The sequence below is a fragment of the Carettochelys insculpta genome, chromosome 18, assembly GCF_033958435.1.
Source record: "Carettochelys insculpta isolate YL-2023 chromosome 18, ASM3395843v1, whole genome shotgun sequence".
Lineage (NCBI taxonomy): Eukaryota > Metazoa > Chordata > Testudines > Carettochelyidae > Carettochelys > Carettochelys insculpta.
Window position 1 is genome coordinate 24403296 of NC_134154.1, and position 26230 is coordinate 24429525.

General features: G+C 40.5%; 1 protein-coding gene across 1 annotated transcript in view; it reads right to left on the reverse strand.

The window, feature by feature from the left end:
* DNAH10 (dynein axonemal heavy chain 10) overlaps positions 1 to 26230 on the reverse strand; it is a 91121-nt gene that overhangs the window by 31892 nt on the left and 32999 nt on the right. The window contains exons 25-48 of the mRNA XM_075012391.1: positions 25841 to 26110; positions 25566 to 25749; positions 24245 to 24379; positions 23695 to 23847; positions 23112 to 23300; positions 22865 to 23011; positions 21074 to 21265; positions 20789 to 20907; positions 20053 to 20211; positions 18724 to 18859; positions 18466 to 18588; positions 15881 to 16015; positions 15379 to 15595; positions 13959 to 14078; positions 11648 to 11793; positions 10952 to 11104; positions 9886 to 10146; positions 8242 to 8414; positions 6362 to 6455; positions 5655 to 5822; positions 4148 to 4336; positions 2994 to 3165; positions 1260 to 1463; positions 492 to 572 (exon numbers count right to left, since the gene is read on the reverse strand). Coding sequence (XP_074868492.1) covers positions 492 to 572; positions 1260 to 1463; positions 2994 to 3165; positions 4148 to 4336; positions 5655 to 5822; positions 6362 to 6455; positions 8242 to 8414; positions 9886 to 10146; positions 10952 to 11104; positions 11648 to 11793; positions 13959 to 14078; positions 15379 to 15595; positions 15881 to 16015; positions 18466 to 18588; positions 18724 to 18859; positions 20053 to 20211; positions 20789 to 20907; positions 21074 to 21265; positions 22865 to 23011; positions 23112 to 23300; positions 23695 to 23847; positions 24245 to 24379; positions 25566 to 25749; positions 25841 to 26110 — 3920 coding nt within the window. The remainder of the gene's footprint in view (positions 1 to 491; positions 573 to 1259; positions 1464 to 2993; positions 3166 to 4147; positions 4337 to 5654; positions 5823 to 6361; positions 6456 to 8241; positions 8415 to 9885; positions 10147 to 10951; positions 11105 to 11647; positions 11794 to 13958; positions 14079 to 15378; positions 15596 to 15880; positions 16016 to 18465; positions 18589 to 18723; positions 18860 to 20052; positions 20212 to 20788; positions 20908 to 21073; positions 21266 to 22864; positions 23012 to 23111; positions 23301 to 23694; positions 23848 to 24244; positions 24380 to 25565; positions 25750 to 25840; positions 26111 to 26230) is intronic.

Genomic DNA, 26230 nt, shown 5'->3' on the forward strand with positions numbered 1-26230 from the left:
AATTCCTTATGCATCCACTACTTTATACTGCCTCCAGAGAGCAAGTTCAGGATCTGTGCTTCTAAAAATCCCATCCTTAACCCTAAGACCAAGTTCATTTAAGAACGCCAAAAGGGATCGGTCTTGAGGTAAAAACCTGTTATTTGGCACTAAACCTTGTGCAGAGGACTGCATGAGCCCTCCTAACATTTGTTGGGCTGCTTTATTTCTCTGAACTGGGCAGAAGATGATCTAACTTCTCAGAAACACAGAACCATCAGCTTTGTAGTTTCAATTTTAGTAAACTTAATATATTGGGGGAAGAGACATGTCTCAGTAACTATTTTTTAACTTTTTTTAGTCTTTACATGGTTTGTTTAGAATGAAGAACCATCCTTAATGTAACAGCGAACAAAGAGCTTTGCAGTATCTTAAAGTAAAGAAAGTGTTTACTGATGCCATTGGACACATCCTGAGTTTTGAAGGTTAAAACCCCCTGACATGTTTCTTACCTAGAAATGACTTAGCAACTGCATACAAGGCTTGTGGAGGCCAAGGCAAGAACCAGTCAATGCCAGTATTGTTGACAAGACCTTAAAACAAATAAATATTGTCAACAGAACAATCCACCTTCAGTATTAACCCCTGATCCTGCAAATATGCACATGCTTAATTTTATGTATGTGTTTGCAGGATCTAAACCTGAATTAGTACAGCTGTTTAGTACTTTGAACAAAGGTGCTTATGCATAAGCCAGCCTCTCTATTTCAGTATCAAATAATGAACTGAGTGGCCAGGGTCCAGGCCTATCCACTCCTCTAACTTAGTGCATTGTTCTTTAGTGCAAAATGCAATAAAGCTTCTCTTATTTTCACAGCCACTCACAAGCTCACTTTTTTCTATAAATACTGGCCCAGAGAATGGAGACAATGTGAGACTTACTCTAACACAGGGACTAAGTGCTGCAAACTAGGCAGGCCATTCTGTACATTACTGTACATTCATGACTCAAACAGGCAATTAACTGATTGTTAATTGGCTGCCCAAAATATAAACTGACATTGTAAATGCCAGTCAATAATCTCCACTTTTGTTCAATAAGTGTGCAAGTTCTTACTAACAAAACACACTTTGCTGTACATTTGCCTTACTGTAGTTTAAACTCTGTCAGATACCAGCATACACCCGCTTGAGAACTTTCCCATGAAAGATGACTTCAGACCTGCATTTCACAGGTACACAGGAGCTAAACACTAAAGAGTGAGATTTAATATACAGACCTGGGAAATTTCTGCAACGTGTTCTCAAGGTATCACCAACTGGAGACATCCCAAGGACAATGTGAAGGTTGTTCGCACTCTTATTTACAAAATACTGCCACACACTTTCTTTAGCAGGTCCCACTCCAGCTTTCGTAGCTTCATTGCCAATCTGACTCAGTATAGAATCTTTTTCATCATCTGGGAAAAGTGCTGGTACAATTCCTAGCATATAAACATAGGAGTTACAGAATTACATAGAGGCAGCAAGGCCTAGGGGAATGAGCATGGGCCCAGAGGCCAGAAAATACCTGACTTCTAAAATTGGCTCAGCAAATATTACTTTTTATAGCTTTGGACAAATCACTTAATTAACCTCTCCATGTTTCAGTGTCCCCATCGAGAAAGTGGGAGCAATATTTATGGTACCTTCTTATCTTACAAGATTGTCAGGAGGAACAATTACTTCATTTTGTCTAGGTTTCAAACATATGAAACATTATAGCTCAAAAGACAGTCTCTTTCCTCAACAGAAGTTGGTTTAAGTTTACATAGAGCTCTTTGTAGTTTGAAGGCTTGTCTCTTTCACCAACAGAAGTTGGTTCCATAAAAGATATTACCTCCCCGACTTTGTCTCTCTGATATTCTGGGATCAATGTGGCTACAACATTATTGCAAACAACATATAGATGATAAGTACTTTTATCAGTGCTTATAATAATGCAAAATAAAGTATAGTTAAAATTATTTTGATTTCATGCATCTATCAATTCACACTTCAATTATCACAAACAAATGGTTAGTCTATGTGTGTAACAACTGATTAGGACAGACACTGGGATGGGATTAGACAGACAGACATAGAGACACAAATACACATGGGGAGACATGGAAAGAGAACACAAGGAAGAGAGTAAGTGTGTGATCTGAGTAACCAAAATTCTCAAACTCTGGGCTGTGGAGCACTGGTGGTTCATGAAGCAGTTGGTGGCCTATGGAGAGAGGGCGATCACGTGGTGGTGTTGCCCTCTTTTCAGCTACTACATGCATTAAAATATGCTAAAAATACATCTTAAGATCTATTTCTCCATGCAAGCTCTTGCTGTAGTTTCCACAGGGGTGTTATTCAATTGCCAACGAGAGAGGACATGTCCCTCTGGATTCTGAAAGGGATTAAAGATGGCCATGAGGCAATATCTTTTCTAAGATACAGTCCACATTAGGGAACACTGACAATTTTGGGTCAAGTACAAAAATAACCCTTTTTCTAGACCAGTGGGTCCAAACCTGGGGTCCACGGACCCCTGTGGCAGGGGATCAATGAGAAAAATAAAAGGTTATTAATTGCTGTCCAAAAATTTATGTTGTGATTTCCTTTTTCATTAAATGAAATGTACGTAGCAGCTAAAATTGGCTTTGATGAGGTTCCATGAATGGTTTGGGGGGTTATTGGAGGTCCCTGATCAGTTTGCAGAGGGTGATTGGGGGTCTGCAATAAGGACAGGAACCACTCTTCTAGACCACTAAATCTATCTAGACATATGCATATGGCCATATGGGGATGCAGAAAAAACTACATCCAAAGTCATGGTTCTTACAGGTAATATTGACATGAACTCCTGCATCAAAGGACATTGTATGAATAGAAAACATTAATATTTAAAAGTTACATTAGCCTGATGTCTCAGGCATACATGCATTTTTGATTGTGCATTGCAAGTATTTCCTGGTTAGCAAGCAATCTTCCTGCATCACCTGAAGTTAACATATTGTTGATGAGTTCCAGAAAACCTTCTTCTGCCACATGGGCATCTGTAAACAGGAAAATCATGGCCTTGTTCTCAATACCAAGCTTTATATACAATGTTTTCAAGTCTTCACGGAAATTGTTTTCTCCATATCCTCGACTTAGAACTATTTCAAACACCTAATAATGCAACAACAACAAAAAATACACTTGAAAGATAGAGAATATTGTAAAGATGGACCCTCAACATGATTCTGAATCTGGAACTCAACTTCCTCAGGGGTCTGATTTGGTTTTATGTCTAGTAAGGATATAATGTGAAAGTAAAATAGTGACAAAATATTAACTCCTCTGTATTCTCTTTAAACTATTCCATTCCCACAATCCTCCAGGCTCAGAACCTCAAAATCATTTTGGACTCCTCCTCTCCTCTGTTTCCCCACCATCTTAGGGCTTGTCTACAGTTATGCAAAGATTGACCCGGTCAGGGTCAATCTTCTCAAATTCGATGTTGTTCATCTGGTAAAGACGCACAAAATCGATCTCTCTGGAGTCAGCAGTTGACCCCTGTATGCCTCGATATCACAAGGAGTAAGGGAGGTTGATGGGCGAAATGCTTCTGTCAATCTTCCTTAGTGAAGGCAGTCAAATAAGTCTATTTCCAATACACTGACTCACCTACGCAATTGCCATAGGTAGAATTGTTTATCTGAAATCAACTTGCAGGTCTACTACAGACCTGCCCTTATTTGGATATCTGTATGTCACTGGGCACAATGAGGGCTAGCTGGTGCCTCTCAGAACTACTGCACTACACATAAATAATAACAGTAGTAGTTAAAGGCTACTGATTTTTCCCTTAGATCTCCAACACCCATCCTACACTCTGTGCTCCCCCTACAAACGTTGAGGTTCAAGACCTAATAATCTTCCATGCCAAATCACTGCAACTTCCTATCCCTGGCCTCCAAATGGTCACCTCACCCCTTTCAATCTCTCTTGAAAGCAGTTTATTACCCTGATTTTGACTTCGCTCATCTCCCCTAATTGTCTGTATCAGCCTTCAATACTGTGACCTCTTCAAGGCTCTACACTATTTGGGGACCACCTGCCATTTTCCTGCCCTTGACTCCTCTCAGTGAAAATATGCAATCCCAGAGACCTCACATCCAGCTGTATATGCAGCCAGTCTTGCAAGGGACTGTTTTCCTGAGCCCCCCACTCCCACTAGCAGAGCGTGGCCACGATCCATCCGTATGATGCGATGCACACGAGTTAAATGCTCCAAGGCATCATCAAAAAGCACCAGATTCATTTTTGTATTAACTTCATTGTACTCTTCGAGAATCTCCTGTAAAGACAATAGTTTAAACAGTTAACAACAAAAATGGAACATGCTGAAAAGGTTAATAAACAAACAGAAGGTAATAATTTAATTGCAAGCATTATAATTACACAAAAGGACATTGAGAAAAAATTATCAGAAAGATTTTAGCATTTAGAATTTCACTTGGAACAGAGAGATGTTCATCTATTCCTAGTACTTCATACCCAAACCTACTGCCAATGGAAACTATGTGTGCATAGCAAGGTTGAATAGATACCTTAATTATTCCAAACAAGTTTATTTCACATTAATTATAAACCAAAGCCTACAATGGAATATTATGAAAAATGGACACTATTTATTTACTTTGGAAATGTTTCATTTTCTTGGATAAATCTGTTTACAAGCTAATCCAAAACTGAGCTAAACAGAGTTACCTATGCTCATCCTTGAAACCTCCTACCAATTTTTCTTGTTTATGGTCCATTTTTTTCTTATTTGTAAAATGTTTTTCTTTCCCCTTTTGCTATGTGAAAGAGTCATACAAACAACAAGGGAAACAGCAACTCAATTAGGAAAGAGTGAAAATAACTATATGCAAAACCCTCGTAAATGTACAAATGAAGCAAATAGATAAAATAGAGGGAAATGCTTCTTGCTCTCTAATCCTTGTCAGTTTGAGTGCTCCCAGCTGTTATTTGTCACAAAAGGCGGAAAAATGCAGACTCAATTGTTACTCTTGTTTTTAAGGGACATGTCGACAGCATCCCTTAAAAAGAGAAAAATCAAAAACTCACATTGGAATTATATATGGCATGTGAGCCCAGGAAGTCTCCAAGTCTCCAAACTGAGTTTTAATTAACTGTCAGAAAGCACAAAAATTAAATGACATGAATACTATCTTTTGTAGATTTTAATCTGGAACACTGTCCAAATGTGAATGTGCCATAGGTGTCATGGAATCACAGAAACATAAGCTTGGGAAGAAGCTAGAGAAGCCATCTAGTTGATCCTTCTGTGTTACTAATCACACCCACTTGAAAGGAAAACTGTCGTCCATTATATCTTTGCTCCAAATGAAAAAACAAGGTGGCCTGTGCCAGTTGGCTGGGCTCACAGGGCTAGGGTAAGGGGCTGTTTAATGGAGGTGCAGATGTTTGGGCTCAGCTGAAGCCCAAGCTCTCAGACCCTTCCACCTTGCAAGGTTCAAGAACCCAAATGTCTACAATACAATTAAACAGTAGCCCTGGCCCAGGCCAGTGTGTTTTTTAAATTGCAGCACAGATATACCCTACTAGTTCATACAGACAGACTCACCCAGATGCTGGCTAAAGCACTATACCTGAAAGAGAGCTTTTGCTGCATCATAGTCCTGGATGTCCTCATAGACACGTGGTTCCCCTTCACTCAGTGCCATTCTGAAGTCTCCAAAAAGAATAGGGTCTCTCATGGCATGCTCCAAATCGTCTTTGAAATGCTCTTGAATCAAGCCTTGTATATGCCCTTGTACCTTAAAGTATATAAAAGCAAAAAGGGAAAATGATGCCAGGTGTTCTGAATACAGGAACACTCGAAGGGCCTGATCCTGCAAACTCTGACCCAGGTGCTGTTTGATTGATTTCAATGGGACTGATATAAATAAAACATCTGCAGGACCAGACTCTACTAGCAATATGCATTTATCCTCTAAAACTATGTGGTGAATGTGTGAATAGTTCATGGAGCCTGAAGAAATCTAAGACACTTTCAGCTCCTTCAACTTTCTAGTGCTGTTTTATAGCTCTGATGTCTATAATGTCCACAAGTTTGTAACATTACAATGAAATCACAGATTAAATGACCTTTTGTCCATCTGTGGGTTTATTTACTTATTCTGTTGTAGCCAGTCACTAACTTTTCTCATGGTTTTTATATCAAAGGTTTATGTTTAAAACAATTACACTATAAAACTGGAGTGGTGAATCATGCCCATAGTTTGATTTCAAGACAATAGTGGAACAGCTGTTAACATTGCAGTTTTATTACTAGCAAATACAAGAAGTTACTCACCAGTGTCTTGTCTGCTTCATTGATCAATCTATCATGGAAAACTCTCAGGCACTCATTTCTCCAGACCCGTACCATCTGTGAGACTGTTTGGAACCTATATCAAAGTGTCAGACTGCACCAAATCAGTGGACACAACAAATAAGCCTATGTGATTAACAGCTCTGTCACCAAATCAGTATTTGTTTCCTTTTTCACTGAGAAGAGTGACTTTATCTCCAGAGAGCCTATTTTATAGTGTTTGACATCAGTAACAATATCACAATTCAGGATTTTCTAAACTCCTCATTCCCACCTCTACCCCACAGCTTAATAAACAGTGTACTTATAACAAAAGGCAAAACACACACAATTGTATCTATGCACTAGTTTCTTTTTTACCTACCTGTAAAAAGAGACCTACTTAGATTTTCACACTGCTCAGCCACGGATTAATTTTATGCTCAATTTAATTTGATTAAAACCTCAGGATTCAAATTCTTTTACCCCGGTTAATTTGGCTATAAAAATCTCCATTTAGGTCCCAGTTCAACAAAATATTTAAGCATATGCTTCAATTTGTCCTTGGTAACAAAGCAAACAAAATATTTAAGAATATGATTCAATTTGTCCTAGGTAACAAAGCAAGCAAACACTTACATGTGCTTAAACTCTACTGACTGAAATACAGACCTAAAGTCTTGTGCTTAACTACTTTGCTGTATTGTGTTGGATTGCTGAACCAGTGCCTTAATCATTAACAATAAAGCCACAATACTTAACAGAAGCAGAAGAAAAAAAGAGTTAATGATATTAAAAAATGTTTTATGGACATTTGTTAATGACTTCATTAGCACTACCGTGTACTATGCGACCTGGAGGTCAGAAGGATAACAAGATAAACCAGGGGTCAGCAACCTCTGGCACGGATGCCAAGAGTGGCATGAGAGCCAATTTTCATCAGCACGCAAGGTGGGAGCTGAGCTCTGCCGCTCCTTCCCCTTGCAGCTGGGAGCTGGCTCAAGGTCATGCGCCTGTGGATTAACAAAAGACCAGCTAATGCTACCAACCACCACCTAAACAGTAAAGCTCTGCATCTTAATGTATTTATTAATGATGCTGTTGTAAATAGGACTATTACTGACTTTAAAAAGTACCACTGGCACTCAGACCATACATAGAGGTCACAAGATCAAATTTCGGCACTCTGCCTTGGAAAGGTTGCCGACCCCCGAGATAAACCATTGATTTATGCAAAGCAATATGAACCAACTTGATTGAAATAAGAAAAGGGCATTGCAATCAAAATTAAGAACAAAGCTGTGGCCTACCAGAAGCCAGAAAGCTGAAAGTAAATATTGACAGAGTACCTCTAACCTATGCCATCACGAACAGGTAAAGACATAGTGACATGGATTGACATCAATGTCAGTCTTAAACAGGTCATAACTGAAGAGCTGAGAATTATGCTAGAGTGAAAAACTCTCTGCTGGGGTAGAGCTGACAGAAAAGACTCCTGCCCCCCTTATTCTGGCATGAAGGGTGTTTCAGGAAAAGAAGATAGTGTGTATCAAAGCACAGTGTCCCTCTGGTGCATATGGTTCCTTAGGGATTGTATGCTGCTGGAAGTAAATCAGAGAAGTTGCTAGATGTCTCCAACTTACCCCACAGCTGGGAATGGTCCAGAGAGCCCCTTACAATCAGGAAGCTCTACCTGATTTCCTGATGATACCTGAGCAAATCTCAGTTCAGCTGCAGTAGAAAAGCCACCCCTTATTATGTCTGATTAACGTGACTGCTACATGGGGCTGTTTTCAAAACAGCAAAACTGTCTCACATGGGCCAGATCACAAAAGAGTATAGTTCCAGTGAAGTCAATTTTTAAGAAATTTTTCTCCACCTACCGCTCTGGTGTTGTAAGAACAAGTCCATTATAGACCCTGGAGAGATCACGCAAATTAAAAATATAATGGAATTTGGAAGGAGTCGGGGGAAGGTCCCGGACTATGGCTTTATAAAGTTCTAAAGTACAGAATGTCATCTTGTCAGCAATTGCTCCTATAGAGTCATTAAAGACCTGCAAACATAAGAAAGACAAGACTACTTCACATGACTGATTGGAGAGAAATGTGTTTCATCAAACATACTCCACTTTCCTACTTTTCTACTCCTACTTATCAACATTTAAAAGAAGTCAGAGCGAGATAAAACGTTTTTCAGAAACTCAGTGTATATTGTAATGTGAACATCTGACATTTAGTCAGGATACTTTATTATTCAGATTGTAAACTCTTTGATACAGAGACCATCTTTCTGTGTTTGTACGGCACCTAGCACATTTAAGTTTTGGTACCGTGACTGGTAGTCCCAGGCAATACAATAATAAACAATATTCTCATATATAAAATTGCCATTTTGTGTGCTCAGCTTTGCAATTTCATGCATTATGTTTAACTTTCTGTGTTTCTTTTCAAGTCAATATATAGTAGATGTTTGTGCATTTATGATAACTGGGATGAGATTTAGAGTATTTATACCATCTGAACACAAAAAAACAAAAAAGGAAAAAAACGAGGGAAAGAAGAGAAGAGTGTAAAAGGTTCTAAAATGAACAGAAGAAGTGAAAGTGAGTATGCAAAACTGTTTGGCAACATAAATGTGTGACTTGATCCACTGAAGTCAGCAGAAAGACTTCCATTGATTTCAGTGCATCTGTGGACAGGGATCATGATGGCTAACAAAATCTCTGACAGTAAACCCTCGCATTACATGGGGGTTGCATTCCTGCAACTCCCCCGCTTAACTTGAACTTCCTGGTTCCCAAAGTGGCAGGAAACTGGGAACCAGGGGACAACCTGGCTGCAGTCTCCCCGCAGCTTGAGGAACCTGAGAAACTGACCAGCTCATGGCTGGTCAGTTTTCCAGGCCCGCCAGCAAAGGAAAGCCAGGAACCAGGCTGCCACATGGTTCCCGGCTCCCCTATTCTGGCGGGAACTGTGAAGGTGACCAGCTCATGGATGGTCAGTTTCCCAGTCCCACCAAAACAGGGGAACCAGGAACCAAGCTGCCACTTGGTTCTCAGCTCCCAGCCACTCGCAGGACCTAGAAAACTGACCAGCTCGTGGCTGGTCAGCTTCCTGGTTCTGCAAGCAGAGAGCCAGGAACCAGGCTAAGAGCCTTCTCCCTCCCTACCTGAGATACACACATGTTGAATAGGCATATCTCAGGGGATTACTGTAGTAGAGTGGTTGCAATATTGCCAGTCCAAAGTGTGGCATTATTGTTTGCTACTACTTCACATCACTTTGCTTTCCAAGGCAAGTTATTTCCTATTTGGAACCAGATTCTTCCCTTGGATAAATGCACAAGGCTCTCCCAACTTGAATGAAGACCCAGAAATGTATCTGAGTGCCCATTAATAACAAGCCACAAATGGAAGGAGGGGTAATCATTAAAAGAAACACTTTGATGTTCTGTACTTTCATGGAAGATGAAGCTCTATTTAAAAACAACAATCCTATTAAGCCTCTTAAATAAATTTATATTACCTCAGTGTGACCTTTCAGGATGGAGGCATAAATCAAATGTAAAGATGCTTCAGAAGGAAAAGGTACATTGAAAACACTGAAGAGTGAAATGAACCGAGGGTCAACTTCATTACGACCTCCTCCAGCTTTGCCCATAGCAGCAATAAAGCCAAGGTCTCGAAGACTCTTACAATTCATCTCCTTACCACGGTCATATAAGGAACCTTTTTCCAAGAGCAACTTCAACAAGGCAATTGGTTGTTGTGTGCCATATTCATCAACCTTTGTAAAACAAAAGAGGCAACATATTTCAATCACAGCATGGCTGAATTGCCTGGAGCCACTTTGTAAAGGAGATCATTGGCTTCACAGTCAATAGAACATTATCATATCTATGTAATATTTTGTAGGGCTTTGAGAACTGATAGTCCTTGCTCATTCTGATGGGCTCACATGGGGAATGCACCCTTTGCTGCTGATATGTGACAGATATGTACACCCTGCCCAGCTCTTGGTGAGAGATGGATGGGTTCTAAGGAAATGTCAGCCAGAGGGAGAGTCAGTGTGTGACAGGAATTTTAAGGGCAAAGAATGGAGGATCCTGATAGTAAAGGAGGTTACTCAAGACAATCTGCCACTATAGGCAAAACTTCAGAGGGACACTCCCCTTCTTACAGGCCGAAGGCAATAGATTTGTCCCAGCCATGACTTTGTCATGATGAAGGGATTGCTGGGCCAAATTTGAGTGGTGACACAAGCTTGCACACTGAGCCATAATGCCACGCAGATTTGGCTCAGCCACCCCTGTCATGGGGGGGACCTAAAAAGCCACCTAGTTTGACTATAGACAGAAGAACCCTGGATGACAGCCTTCTCAAAAAAAAACATACATTTTTAAAATTTAAGAGTGATACTGTACTAGCACTGAAACATGCCAGAGTGCTCAGAGCTCCAAATCGTAGACCTTGGAAAATACAAAGCTGAAACACAAGTGTATATAATGAATCTGGTTGGACCTCTACATTAATGGATTACATTACTGCCATCCATCATCATCTTATATATTGCAAACAGGATGACAACTTACCCTTGGCATGTTCATATCATCCATGAAAACCAGGAGGCGCTTTCCCATAGGGGGCCCATAAGTATCTTTAGTACGTTTCTCTACATTAGCTTCTAAGTTTCTCTGAATATCCATTGACGTTGTGCGAGAAGAGAAGTTAATTATCAGCAGCACCTACACAGAAGAACACTTGATCAAAAAAGTTTTAAAACATTTGAAAAGGCAGTTTTTGACAATGTTCTTCACATTTGAGTATAAGCAAAAACCCAGCATTTCAATTATACATTAAATGCCATTCTAGTATGGCTCTGCACTTAGAATACAGCTGGTATAGAAAAGCAAAGTTGGTGTTCTGAACATTCAATAAGACACCAGGTGGTCATTTCATAAAACCCATGTTTACGTCATAAAATAATTACATCAATGAAATGCCTTTGATCTTGAAGGATCTCTAAACATTTTAGATACTTAGGATCTTGCAATCAGAACCCTGCATCCAAGTGGAGCCTCACCAATGTAAAGGGAGCTGTGCCGCATTTCAGGGCTCTACCACTGCAAATCTAGTTGTTGAATCAGAGTTTTCAAATTGAGGTATTATTTTACCCAGCACTGAAATGCAGTCAACTCTAGGGTGAAATGCAATTATTTAACAACATACAACATGAGAAAAAGGAAAACGCAAGTTTGAAAAACAGAATGGAATCCATGAGTACATACATTAGTGTCTTGGTTTAAGTTTCTTAGAAATGTTTGTGTAGTTGCAGTCTTAGAAGTACCGGATTCACCAACAAGAACAACAGGGTGTTTGATTTTTACCAGCTGTTCTAATAACCAGGTAGTGCGTGTTGTATCTACAGTAGGTACTACAAAAAAAGAGTAATAGATCAATTTAAAATGCAGCAGACCTAGATGTTTTGCATATGTAAACATGGCTAGAGTAAACCCATACTGTGTTAATGTACAGTTGCATAAAAATGTAATCTGAAATAGCAGATAGATGCCTGTATTTAAGAACAACCTTAATCACACAACCTTCTCTTTTCAACATGTATTATGGAAAATTTATTCATATGTGCTGAAACAGATTACATTCACCCCATGTAGAGATTCAGCAAAAATTTGTGCACCACTTAAGACCCTACTTAGACCCTATTTTGAGGATTACACTGGGATTCATGAAGGACTTTTCTGGAGATCTGCAGAGGTGGATTTGCACTGTAACTAAACTGAAGTTATTAGGGCTAATTTTAGTGCCCGTGTAATTTTTCTGTGTTTTCAGTGAAGTCAACATGTACCTGCTGAATTGTTACTACATAAAATTATATGCATTACATTGTCATAACTGTACAGCTCACTTGTCACCATTAAATTGTGCTTGCATAACAATAGATACCATATTATGGGATTTTATGACAAGTTAATCGTTACTCTAACTTAATCATTGAGCCAGGATCTATGATTTTTCTGGCTTGTCTGCCTTGGGACTGTAGTTGGCTTATTTTTTTTCCCCCTTTGGGTCAGCAAATCCCTACTTTTTACCTCAGTACTTATGTAAAACGTGGTTCTTAACAGCCATTAGAAGTTGAACTGTGAACTAATGTTCCCATATTACTCTGTAGTTTCACAAATAACAAGCAGTCATGTTGCATTTTAGAGATTAACCAATTTATTAGGTCGTGAACTTTCGTGGGTAACACCCACTTCTTCAGATGATAGGAGTAGAAGCGGATCTTAAAAGCTCATGACTTAATGAATTTGTTAGTCTCTAAGGTGTTTTATGCCCGCTTGCTATTTGTGAACTACTATTTTTCTCCATCCCTTACTGCTTCTTTATTATATATAAAGATGGTCTGACCATGGGTTTTTTTTTTGCCTTGTCCTTTGCATATTAATATGTATCACAAATCTCAGTTTTCCACATTCTTCATTTTGTCAAGACCCTTGAATGTGAAGGGTGACATCTCACAAGACATTTGAACAATTGGTCTTTGCTACTGAGAGGGAAGAGGTGTTGCGTTTAAGGCTATATCTATACTTAAAATGTTACATCACCATGCTATGTCTACACTAGAGGGTTTTCTCAGCAAAATGGCGGTTTTGCTGACAAAACCCATGGGGCATCCAGATTCTCAAGGCATTCTGTCAACAGTAAGTCAATAGAACACAGCATTTTGGCAACAGCCATACCCCACTTGCCACGAGGAATAATGCCTCTGTCGACAGAGATCTGCTGACATAAAGCTGGTCTGGATGTTCCAGGGGACCATCTGTCAACAGACAGGGCTTCCAGGACACTGGGCAGCCCTGTCTGCTGTACTTCTGGTTGGCTGTTTTACTGATAGAGTGGCTGGAAAATCCAGCAGCTCTCTGTCAACAGAGCAGATCCACTTGGCAGTTTGGCTACAATCTGTCAACAGAAGTTTTGTTGGAAGATATGTTTGGACAAAAACTGCTGTTAAAAAATCCCTGTAATCTAGACATAGTCCATGGCTGTACCATTGCAGCATTTCAATGTAAAAAAATTACTACAGGAAAGGGAGGGGTTCTCCACTTCCCACCTCAGGAAACAGGAGCAGTAGCTACCTAGTGCTTCCATCAACCTAGCACTGTCTACTCAAGGATTTAGGCTGGCTTACCTATGTTGCTCAGGGGTGCAGATTATTCACAATCTGATACATAGACACATAGGCCAGGCCAGCCCAGCTATCTAAGGTCTGTCTACTATGATGTAACTTTTCAGACCCTTTTAAGAGCTTGCTGGAGTCCTCCAGCATGAAGAAGCATATCAAAGCCTAATATTTTAATGGAAAAGTCAGGCGAAAAAAAAAGAAAATCCTCTTCCATTAACTTTATGGCTATTGTTGTATATCACAATGGAAAAGCAAGGAACAATTTTTTTTTTTTAATTTTCATTCATCTTCAGTTCTGGAATGAAACATCCCAACAATGGAATCCTGCACTGTGTGAGTAATTTACTACAAGATGGCAATAGAGAGCATGTTTTAGATTATAGGATACCAACACTTACCTAGAATGTCAATAAATCTCATGTCAAGTTTATGAAAGTATTGAGGAACTAGTTTGCTCCAGGGCACCCACTTTTTTTGACACCCATCAAAATGAAAGTCATACAAAGTTGGAAGCTGACCTGAAATGCACAATGTAGTTCTTATTTAACATCTAAAGATCATCTGGGACATTTCAGGGGAAACATCATGTGAATAAGATAAATGTGCAGGGTAAGATTTTGTGCTAAGAAGTGCAGCACAAAATTTGCAGCCTGAGTGAATTTCCTACAGTATCTTTAAGTCACTTTGGTACCCTCCCAATCTTGGGTTACTCCAGGGGCTAGAGAGGACCTGAAGACCTGTCTAATCATTGAGAGACTAGGTCGGTGAGATAATATCTTTTATTGAACCAACTTCTGTTGCTGAGAAAGAAAAGCTTTCAAGCTTACAGAGAGCTCTGCCTCAGGCAGATGGGGTAGCTCAGTGGTTTGTGCATTGGCCTTGTAAACCAAGGCTTGTAAGCTCAATCCTTAAGGAGGCTGTTTAGAGGTCTAGGTCAAATAGATTTAAAAAAAGAAAAAAAAACGGTCAGGGATGGTGCTGGCACTATCAGGAGGGCAGGGGACTAGACTTGATCTCTAGAGATCCCTTCCAGCTCTACAAGATATGTATATCTCCATAGATTTGAAACCTTCTCTTACTGACAGAACTTGGTCCAATAAAAGATATTACCTCACACATCTTGTCTCTCTAATAGCTGGCACTGACATGTCCATAACAAAACTGTGCATCTGTGTTATGGCACGTCTCCCAAGACTTCCCAGAGCCATAATGAGCACTGCCTACAGTTTCTGCAGCACTGACTATGAAAGCCTTCGTGACATGCCATTCCCATCCTAAACTCTAGAACATCCTATCCCAGGACTGCAAGGGAAAACCTCATGAGCAGCCTTGTGACTCTCTTCCACAGTGCCTCCTGCCTACCTACCATCCCTTGGGTGGAAGTGTTCTCAACAAGTGACTCAGTACTTGAGAATCATTCAAAGGCAATAGCAGCAGATGGCTGTCAGAAACAGTCATTCAGAAATGTGTTAAAAACATCTTTCCAACAAAAAGCAGGTGTCTGGAGTGCAAAATAGCATGCTGTCCTCAGGCAAGTTTAGATATAATGTTCAACACACTTTTTATTTAGCTGTTGCACTCTGAGTACATTTTCCGGACCTGACACAGGGCTCTGTGTAAGCTCAAAAGCTTGTCTCTCCCATCAACAGAAGCTGGTCCATTAAAATATATCACCTCACTATCCTTGTTTCTCTAATATCTTACATACAACACACAATGCACACTATTTGATACAGGCATATCCCAATTTGTCACAGGTTTTTTTCTTTTAAAACAAGAGAAGTGTCCCAGAAGTAATTATAAATGACAAAATCCTACCTGGCAGTTCCCCTGGTTTAGCCATGACATTTTCATCTTGAACCATGGACATTGAGGAAATACGTTTAATGGTTTCATCAAATTTAATTCTTCCAGTATCGAGGAGGGTAGCACCCAAAGAAGAATACAAAGCTTCCAGGAAGTAGCACTCCAGAACGTCAGGATCATCAGGTTCCAGCACTACTATGGCTTCCAGCATCATAGTCAACTGCATTACCTGTGGTAGGAAATTGAGAAACAATGGCTGCAGATGAAGTTCAGAATTATGATTTTTCATGTGCCTTTTCTTTTTTTCTTGTGGGGCAAGGGAATATATTCAAGTTTGTTGTGATTATTTGTGTGCACAAAAGCAACTGTATTATAGTGAGAATAGAGACATGTTCTGTCTGGTGATCATACTGAGGAACACTTTGGTTTCACTGCAGTCATTGGCTTGCTGTGTCTTTTTTGCGACAGATTCCTTTTCTTTCGAAATGTGCTTAATCAATACTCTACATCTTACCATATTTAAATCTGTTTGTGGAACAATGGTTTTCAGCTTCTCTCCTTGCTTGCCATCTACAATTCCTTCTACAATCATATCAATAAGGTATGGTATGTATTTTTCAAAGAGACGATTTAGCTCGACTTGTTCTTGCTGAGAAAAAAGAGATTTGACACAACCACAAGGAAACATTTAAAGCCAGTTTGCTACCTGCCTAACCAACTGTAATGAGTCTAAGACTTGTCTAAGCAGCCCCACAATTTGGACTATGAAGGTATGAAATGCAGCACCCACTGGCATCCTGTGGACTGACTGCCCTGTGTGATGCTGCAGGTATGAAAGAAAGGTACCTGGACCTGTTTGAAAGAGGACTATGTTAACATAGCCTATGCCAGCAGCATTCACTTGGGGCAGAGCACAACAATTTGGTACATGCTACAATTCCCACCCCTCTAGTTCACATTCCAGCACAATATAGACATGTCCATAGAGATGTTCCATGTACCAGTCAAGGTCTGGGAGTAGCTCCCTCAAGAGATGCAGTATCACTCTGTGGGGCAGATCCTTAGCAGGGGAAGGCAACAGAGCTCTGCCAACTCAAACCTACTCTGGTTTTGGGCCTCTGAATCTAAATCATTGACATGGGAACACTGGGACGACCCAAGAGTTAACTCCAGTAGAGCTAGGCTGAATTCACAGAGTTCTTGCTTTTCCAGTTCCCAGAGGGGATCAGGACATGTTGCAAGAAGTAAAGTGAGCGCCTTCCTCGTATAGGAGGCCATTCTCTATCTCTACCTGGAAATCTGGTGTCGTCCTGCTTATACTACAACTCATCCCAATATATGAATGGATGACACAAATTTGTTTGTACATAATATAGGAATACTTGTTATAAATACAGTTTAAACAGATTATTCTATTTATGAACATTTAACCTTATTTTTAACATAGAAACAAACATGGTGGTGTACACTGATCTGACCTCACTCGCACATTGCATACTATTTTGTGTTTAAGTACCCTAATGAACTATTGGTATACTGGAAGATTACTACCTTTTGTTTGCATATTATGAAAAATCAGGGGTGGTAAAGATGGTTACTTGGGTTAATTACATTACACCCCCAACTTACACATAAATTGGGCTCCTGGGCAACCATGCATAAGTCAAATTCTGCACAAGTCAGGACTGGGTGAGGGAGGGGCTCTGCCACCTTTGGGTCCCCCAGTCCTGGCTCTACCTGGCTCCTGTGAGTGGCAGAGACCCAGGAACCAAGTGGCAGTCTGGCTCCCAACTCCCCTCCATTTGCAGGAGCCAGGAAGCTGATCAGCGCTGCTGTGCTGGTCAGTTTCAAGTGTCAGGGAGCCAGGAATCAAGCCACTCCCAGGAGCCAGGCTGATGCCTGGTTCCTGGCTCCTCGCCACTCACAATTTTTCATTTGCATAATTGCAAGAAATGTGTGTGTCGAAATCATTTACTCAGGGGTCTATTGTATAGGATTATGTTTATTTACTGATGATAAAACTGGTTGAAGCCAGGGTGTGTGGATTATTCTAGAGCAGTGGTTGCTGAACTTCACTGGTTCATCTGTGAAGTGAATGGCTGGAACATCAAGGTCTCACACCAGCAGTGGAACCCTTTCACTAGAACATATTGTTCTATGTTAATTCATTTTCATTTCATTTTAACTTGGGGTTTGCCTACTTAATAAGCTGCAGTTCCCCCAATGAAGTTCTTCAGTAAAGATATTATGTACACCAACGGGAGGAGGGTAAGGGTAGGCTGTCTTCCAGTAACGGGCCACCAACAGAGATACAACAGGAGCAGATGACCTGTTGATTTAAAAGGGCCAGAGGCTTCCGGCTGCTGCCACTTCTGCAGCAGCCAGAACCCCAGGACCTTTAAATTGCTGCAAGAGCCTCATGTGGCACCATTCAGACACCACTGAAGGGCTTGCTACGGAAGGCTAATCCCAGCCCACCCCTTTCCCCTCAGGCCCTACCCATTCCAGGGGCATGAAGCCAGGCCCCTGCCCACCTTGGTCAGGCATCCAGCAAGTCTCTCCACAGCCCTATCCACTGGGGTAGGCAGCCCATCTCTCCCAGAAGTGGTAGCTAGGTTAATGGGGGTATTCTGTCACCCTAGTGCTGGACTACACCAAAAGTTAGGGCAGTTTTGCTGCATATTGCAGGCCCATATATTTTTCATGGCCTGAAGGATGCAGCTGTACCAAAGTAAATTTCTAGTGTAGTTCAGGCCTTGATATAGCATATAAAGTCCTCTTTAAAGCAATGTACACAATATTGCATACGTCATGGCTGTGAATTTTCTACTTTATAATATGAATTATTTCACTCATGCTAGTTTTTGGCTTTGATTCTGGAACTCATATACCTTCTGCTGAGCTGTTATTATATTACTTGTTTCCACACCAAAGAATTAAAGGTCAATATGCACATTTTCTTAAAGCTCTAATCAAACTTGGTAACAATGAACTGTAGGTCAAATTGAATTCTAAAGAAATTCAGCTACTGAAGGTGCCACAATTCTCTACATAATTCAGTTAACTGTTTCTGAAATCATTATCTTATCAATTTTCTACCTTGTTTCCTCTTTGGTTAAGCCATTTCTGCCAGTAGGGCTTATATTTCAAGTTTTTAGGATCTACAAAGACCATCCCACAACGGGATACAGTAGCAGGAGATGCATATTGTAAGTCTCCAACCTAGAAAACAAAGTTGCAGTGATGCCAATAAGTAAGGTGAAACCATGAAGAGCAGTTATAACTCCTGCTCACAGTCTGCACAGCCAGATGTATTTAACCATTTGTTTGTTGTCAAATGATGCAGTCATTACTCACCTCAAATAACAGAGCACAGTGGGCCTGCAACCTGATGCGCTCCCCATTGGCCAAGGTTAACAACTTGTTATCATCCATTACGGAATTCATATTTTCCACCCAGAGAGCATCCACATCTCCATCAAATAAAATGTACCTGCAGACATGTCAGACAAAAATGTTAGATAAGCAGCAATTCATCTTCAACAGTCCCCCGATGTTTTCAAATTAGCAAGGCACAGTATATTTGAAGGACACCTTCTTCAAAGATGTGAGCTCCATTTTAGGATAAGGATATGAATTAAACTAAATGGAAGAGATTTAAGGGCTTGATTGCCCTTTTCTCTACCTGCCTAGTTTCTATGCACCTTAATAGGAATACTGAGCTCACAAGAACAGACTGCTAGACCTCTTCAGGCTCAATTCATACAAAATTTGCTTTTGAGATTGATTGCCTCTGGAGGCACCAGGCATACAAGAGGAAGGTGGTTTCCTTGGTCTTGATTCAAAGTCCACTGACTTTACCATATATCCATCTAGGGACAAGCTGCACAGTTGTGGGAGAAAGCCTATGAATGTGTGGCACTGCATGTGATGGGAGAGGACTGAATCTCCACTTGGAAGCTATAGTACACAATAGGGCAGAGATGGAGAACTCATAAGCAGATCTCTCCAACCTGCCACAAGCTACTCCATGTTTCCTCCCGCACCTTTGTGTCCTCAATAAGAGTCATCAAAACTATTCCATTTCAGTTTCACCGCCTGTAAAACTGAAATATTAGTATATATCTTACTCAAGGGGGTGTGTATTAGGTGCGCTTTTCAAACGTTTTCAACCAGAAAGCTCTATACAACAGCTAAGCAAGAGCCAAGAGCTATTACAAAAGCTAAGCAACATTGTTAGCTACCTTTTTCACATGTACAGAGCACAAGACTCTCAAATGTGTAATGCACAGGGCTGCAAAAGCAGAATAATGTACTAATTTGCATCTGATGAAAGGCCATTCTTCAAGATAACTTGTCCACATGGATCCACTCATATTGCAACTGCACCTAATGCATGCAAAGTCTCATATGTGTGAGACATGTGCACCAAGACAGGGATCCACACAGACCAAGACTTAAAGAACTGTCAAATACAGGTGAAATTGAAGTTATTGTTTCTACAGAATTAGATTGGCACAGTAGACTCTTAGGACAATATTGTTTGGTTCCTAATCTTTGGATATGTCTCCTTTCTGTTTCCTTAGGACTGTTAATTGAATTTGTAATTAAATATAAAATAAGAGACTCTGTAAAATTGAGACCATCTAAAAGTTACTAATATAATTTCTATTCTTAGGTGGTTACCTTCTCTCTTTCTTGTCAGTAGGTTTGTTAATTTCCCTGAAGATGTTAGATAGAACTCCATCTGTCCAATCTCGCGTAACAGGGTCAAGTATACCATACAGCTCAATCACACTCATGGCTTTGGGGTTCAGCATATAAACCTTTGTCAATAATCCTAGCCTAAGCAGAGAGATAACAGAAAGAACAATATTACCAAGCCCAAGTTAAACTTCACACTAGGCAAGCACTACAGCAGGAAAAAGTTCTAGGGAAGATCACAGCATGAGCACAGCAGATTTGTCCTACAGGCTACTGTAAATCCCCGCTTTATGCAAGTTCGATATATACATTAATCGTAATAATGTGAATGTTGAAATCCCAGGCTCCAGCTCCACCTTCTCCCAGCTGGGAGCAGGGGAAGCCCCTCAGCCACAGGGGCCTGGGAGCCAGGCACAGTAGTGTCTGGTCAGTTTCCCAGCTCCTGCAAGCAGGGGGGAGCTGGAAAACTGACCAGGTGCTGCTATACCTGGCTCCCAGCTCCCCGTGACTGAGCAGGAGCCTGGAAACTGACCAGGCGCTGCTGCGCCTGGCTCCAGGCTCCTAGGAGCTCGGAGGAGGAGGCAGAGATCTCCATCCCCCGACACACACGAAATTTGAGTTACACGGGGGTTGTGAGTAACACAACCCCCGCGTAACTCAGGTTCTTGCTGTATTCCCTTTCAAATTCTGATTTCCTTAAATCTTTTTCTGTGCTCACCTGGTTTGGGCCTGGCACAAAGTATTAATGACAACAGACTTGCCACCTCCAGTAGGTCCAACTACCATAGTAGTATGCCGAGTTAACATAGTTTCGTACATTTGAACTACTTTATCCACCTGAAAAATACACATTAACTTCATTAACTGCGTATAAAAAGTTCATATGGGCCAGAGTTTCAGTTAGTGTGTATCAGTATTGCTCCACTGACTTCAATATACACCACACAAGGATCTTGCCCACTGTTTACAACAATAATGTTAAACAATTCAACTTTTCTTCTACCTGGATTGGTAAAACGACATAACCACCCTCTTCTAGTACTTGTTCTACAGCATCATTAAAGTTAGGGTAGCGGACTCGAGGGCAATCCAGGCCAGGAAACAGGTCAGAGATCAGGCCAAGGAAGAGAGGTACATCTTCAAACACAAACTTAGGAAGATTCATATCTCGGAGCGCTCTCATCAATACCACATCCTATACAAAACACAACAGAATGCAGTGCTAGCTTTTCACCGTGATGAAGCTGATCAGTTTCAGCTGAGATATTAAATTCCATTTTTTCATTATGTGAACCAAATTTCCAAACATGGATGTTGGAAAGTCCCAAATTATTACCTGCTGCTCAGATTAATTCACAAAGTCACACTGTTCACGTATTTGCTTTATAATACTTTACAAATTTAATTTACAGATTTGAGTATACAAAATACTGAAGGGTTGTGTACAATTAGCAGCTCTACACGTGCAGGTGTGAGGTTTGATTATACGCCTAACTATATAAGAATATCTAGTGAGCACAATTTAGGTGCTATGCTGGAAAATTTAACTCTGTATATTTGTAAGGTTGACAGACCGGGGTCATTGACAGGAGGGAATGAACCTGCAACCTTACAGACTAAAGCCACGTGCCTCTACTGCATGAGCTAAAAGCCAGCTGGCACTCAGTGAAGGCTATACAGAAGAGACTTTATTCTCCCTTGTCAGTGGTCTCAGTGCCCCTGATGTTGCATATGCATCTAACTTTTGCATCCCAGATTTAAAAAATTAAGGCTCAGATCCTCCCAAGTATTCAGGTGCCTAATGGGAGTTAGGTGTCTAAATACCTTTAAGAACCTTGCCTAAGACCGCAATGAGAAACCTAGGCTAATGAATGCGTCCTGCAGGAGTAGCCCTCCTCCATCTCAGTGGGCTGCAAGATCGTCATAACCAAGATGGTCTCCCAGAATAGGGTAGTTTTGCTAACTGCCCTTACATATCTAGAATTTGCAGGGTGTGCCGACTGAACCATAGCACCGTTTTGCTTGTATACGGGGAAACACACAACTCTCACAGTCAATGGTTTGTGCAATCAGCATGCTCCTCACCTCACAAGCCCTTTCTTTACATGCATGTCATTTTACTAAGACCAGTTGGGGAAATAACAATTGTGACGGAAATAAGCAGAATCTGGCAATCCTGCATGTGGGCAATGGTAAACAAAATGTCTCATGGGCCACATTCAGAATCTTGGCCATTGACTTAAGATCTTCAAACATATGTACAAAGTATACACAAACTAAGGATTCAAATATCTGTAGTCCTACTGATATGCCTCCTTTTATCTGTATTTGGTTGATAAGTGGCCTACCAATACTGATCCATTTTTTCTGTAAGTGCTATACATAAGGAAGTTGTTATGGGAGATATGATGCTGTTCAATAAGTAAACCATTAAGAAGGAAGACAAATGCCTCAGTCAGGAAAGCATTCTATTTCTGTAGCAGTTGGAGTCATGGTATCTCCATCCCTAGAGGTTTTTAAGTCCTGTCTTGATAAAGTTCTGGCTGGGATCATTTAGTTGGGGTTGATCTGCTTTGGGCAGGGGGCTGGACTCGATGACCTCCTCAGGTCCCTTACAGCGCTCGGATTCTATGATTGTATGAACAAATGGCATTCTTGACACAACCAAAGATACCATCCATGAACTGCAACATACAGGGGGTCAGATCCTCAGACAATGATAATTTCAATGAACCTAAGAGACTATGACGCAGTCATACTGGGGCAGTTTCTCAGCTGAATACAGTAAGCCTACCTCATTAAGATCAGGTGATCCTCTTTTGAGTTCTCCAGCCATCACTAGTACTGATTTGAGAGCACGCAGTCCAAAATCGTAATGATGCTGTTTAGAAAGTTGCTCTCTTGCCAGTTTGTATAACACTGTCATCTTTTTGGCAAGAGCCTATTGAGAGTGAATACAGAGAATTGTAAGGAAGAAGTCCCAATCCACATTCCATGCATGTACATTTATTTTACTTTACTTTAGAGAAAACTTTCCCTACCTTTGCCAAAAGAAAACCTTCAGAGAAGAGCATGATTTCACAGATTTGCTGGAGATCTGGTACAATCACAACCACAGGCCTGAATAAAGCTTTTACCGACTCAGGGAGTTCAGTACGGCCAGCATATCCAGGATTCATGGTGATAAAAATGCCCATTCGTGGATCCAGGGAAATTTCCTGACCTTCAAACTAAAGCATAAACAAATGTCAAACTATAGTTACTCTAATTTAAAAAGCAAGCATGCTTTGCCCTTATATCTGCTACACGAGGATGTCAAACCTTTACAGTAAATAATAAATTAAGCCTCCCAATGCACATATCAGGTAGGCTAGGTAGTTGTTATCTCCATTTTACAGATGGAGAAATTAAGGCAGATAGTGGTTAAAGGGAAGTTTTTGTCATCTCTGAAAATCAGGCTACTTATATAAGTGCCTTATCCTGCACTTAAACATCGAACTCTAATATTCTAGTATAACATGTTTGGGATAAGTAAACTGCATCTTATGACAGTCTTTGTGAAAACCATGTCTTATGTATAAGACTAGTCTTCTTTCCTAATTGGTTTTGTGCATATATGATTACCTGAAATGTTTTCAACTGATTCATTAGAGCATTTCGGATTGTCTGGATCTGCGAAGAGATGACTGAAAGCACAGAAGCATCTATACGATTAAATTCATCAAAGCATCCCCATGCCCCACATTGGGCAAGACCGGAGAAAATTTTACCAACTGCCTAAAAACAAAACAAAAACATCCCAAAAAACAAAAATAATATTCAGCATAAGCATGCTTTGGCATATAGTACACCTTTAAAGGACTTAACAAACCCTAGGCATACTTGTCTGCCTTCCCACTTCAAGGTTTATTGTTGGGCTGATCACTCTATGCTGGTGGACAACAACGAGATTAGAATTCTCACTGTTACGAGGTAAAGCCTGACCCCTGAGCTGCAGCTGCCTCAGGAATTTAAACAGGGAACCAACTTTTTTACTCTATTTCATTTTCATCTGCATGACCTTTGTTTGTAATTAAAAGAGGTCTTCTTCAAAAGTTAAGGGCAAGTCACCTAGACTGGTACTTGTGCATAATGATGCGCTAGGAGAACACAGCTTTCTAACTCTAACTCTTACTTTGAAATCCATGCCTTCACCACAGTTTGTTACAACGCACAGCAAGCCCAGGGCTTTGGCCAGATCCTTGGTTGTCTCCGTTTTCCCTGTACCTGCGGGCCCTGCAGGTGCTCCTCCCAAAAACATGGATAGAGCCTTTTGAAAACAAAGCACAAAAGCAAGGCTGAGAATGGAGCATATAACACACTGAAATTCAGCTCAATTATTTTCCACAAACAGCCTCAAGAAAGTCATTGTGTTTGCAGGTTCTTTATGTGCCACAGTGTAGCAGAGAGAGAAAAAACAATATAATTTAGCTATGTGGATATCATATAAATCATTACACAGCAGCCCAAGTTTAGGTTGTTTAGCAAATAAATTAAAGGAGCAAGTCAGTCAGAAAAAATGTACGATTTATTTCTGCTTCATCTTCGTCTGTGCTCTCCTTCCACCTCCCACAGCTACCAGAGTGTCCCTCTCCTAGCATTTCCAGGTCTCGCTCCTGCCAGTCAGTTCTTACACTGTGTGTACCCCAAAACAGCCCCTTCAGCAAAGACTGATATGTAAGCATGGAAAGCTAGCAGTGGATGAAGAAGAACAGAAGATCAGAACTGGGGCAGGGGCTTTGGCAGCTTGGCAGAACAGGAAATTAAGGTCTCAAGAAGAGGCTCAACCATAACTGTAATAATGTCTTAAAAATTATCACCACTGAGCCATGATTTTAACAAAAATAATAATCATGGTAGTGTGCATGTCAGGATGCCACAAGTTTAAGGGGTATTCCTACTGCCACAGAGCAAGTCAGTGGCAGACTTGGGACTAGAACCCCAGCTCTCCTGATCCAATGCTCAGCACAAACCTTGCAATATCCTAAAAACATGTTTTTATTAATGATCATTATTTATTATTTGCATTAAAGAAGCAGCTAGAAGCCCTAATGATAGGATTCCACTGTGCTAGGTACCGTACTGAAAAAAAAGACAGTCCCTGCCCTGTAGAGTTCACAATTCACAAACCTGTTTACACCATTCTAAGTGACAGAAGCAGTATGTGTCCTCTACAAATCTTCTAATGTACTCCCAGGATCATATTCACGTGGGAATTTAGGTATCTGTTCCATCTAAGTCATTAACAAGATGATTAAAGTACCACTGGAACAAGTCTTGAAGCTGATCTAGTCCTTTACATTTCAAATCACACTGAATTTTAACTGAGTATAAATATACTATTATTTAAAATGATCAGTGGGGAAACAGAAGGGGAAAATAACATAATCATGTTGTGAGGCCCAAGAAATATATTTCAGCAGAATATCATATGAAAAAAATCCTTTAACGTATACCTGTGTGAGCGTTAGATAGATACGATCTGTAAGGGGAGTAATGACCAATCTTCCATTCAAGCCCATATATTCATAACCATAGGAAAAGGTGCCAGTGCATTGGCGCACGTTCAGGTCATCTGGCTCTCGATCCCAGTAAAAACGCAGCTGACTTTCCCATTCAAATTCTCGAGCTTCCATGATGCTGTAGAAAATAAAGTTGTTCAGATGAAGGAAAAGATTGGCGGTACAGAAACAATCTCCCTGAAAATTATCACAGTGGGTCAGTAGGTTACCTGTCTCTTACAAATGTATCAACAATATCTCTGGCATGGACATCAATGATGAGAACAGTATTGTATTTTTTTCTGTCATTTCTACTCAATGGCTTTGTGATTCGGGTAACCAGGGAATCAATCTGCTCATGCATTCTCTTGGCATAAAGTTTCATTGCCTGTTTTTCTCCTTTCTTCACTTTATGAAAGACATCTTCCACCTCCCAAGTCCACCAGACCTGATTAGCAGCCAGCACCATCATGCCTTGAAACATCAACATCCAGTCAACTCTACGGAAAATATGGATATAATAAATATAAAGAAATAGTTCGACTCTGAATTTTTGAAATACTGGTGATAGCAGTGTGTCTTTTTAGAGCTAAAAAAGCACTCTGTAAAGATTCCAAATA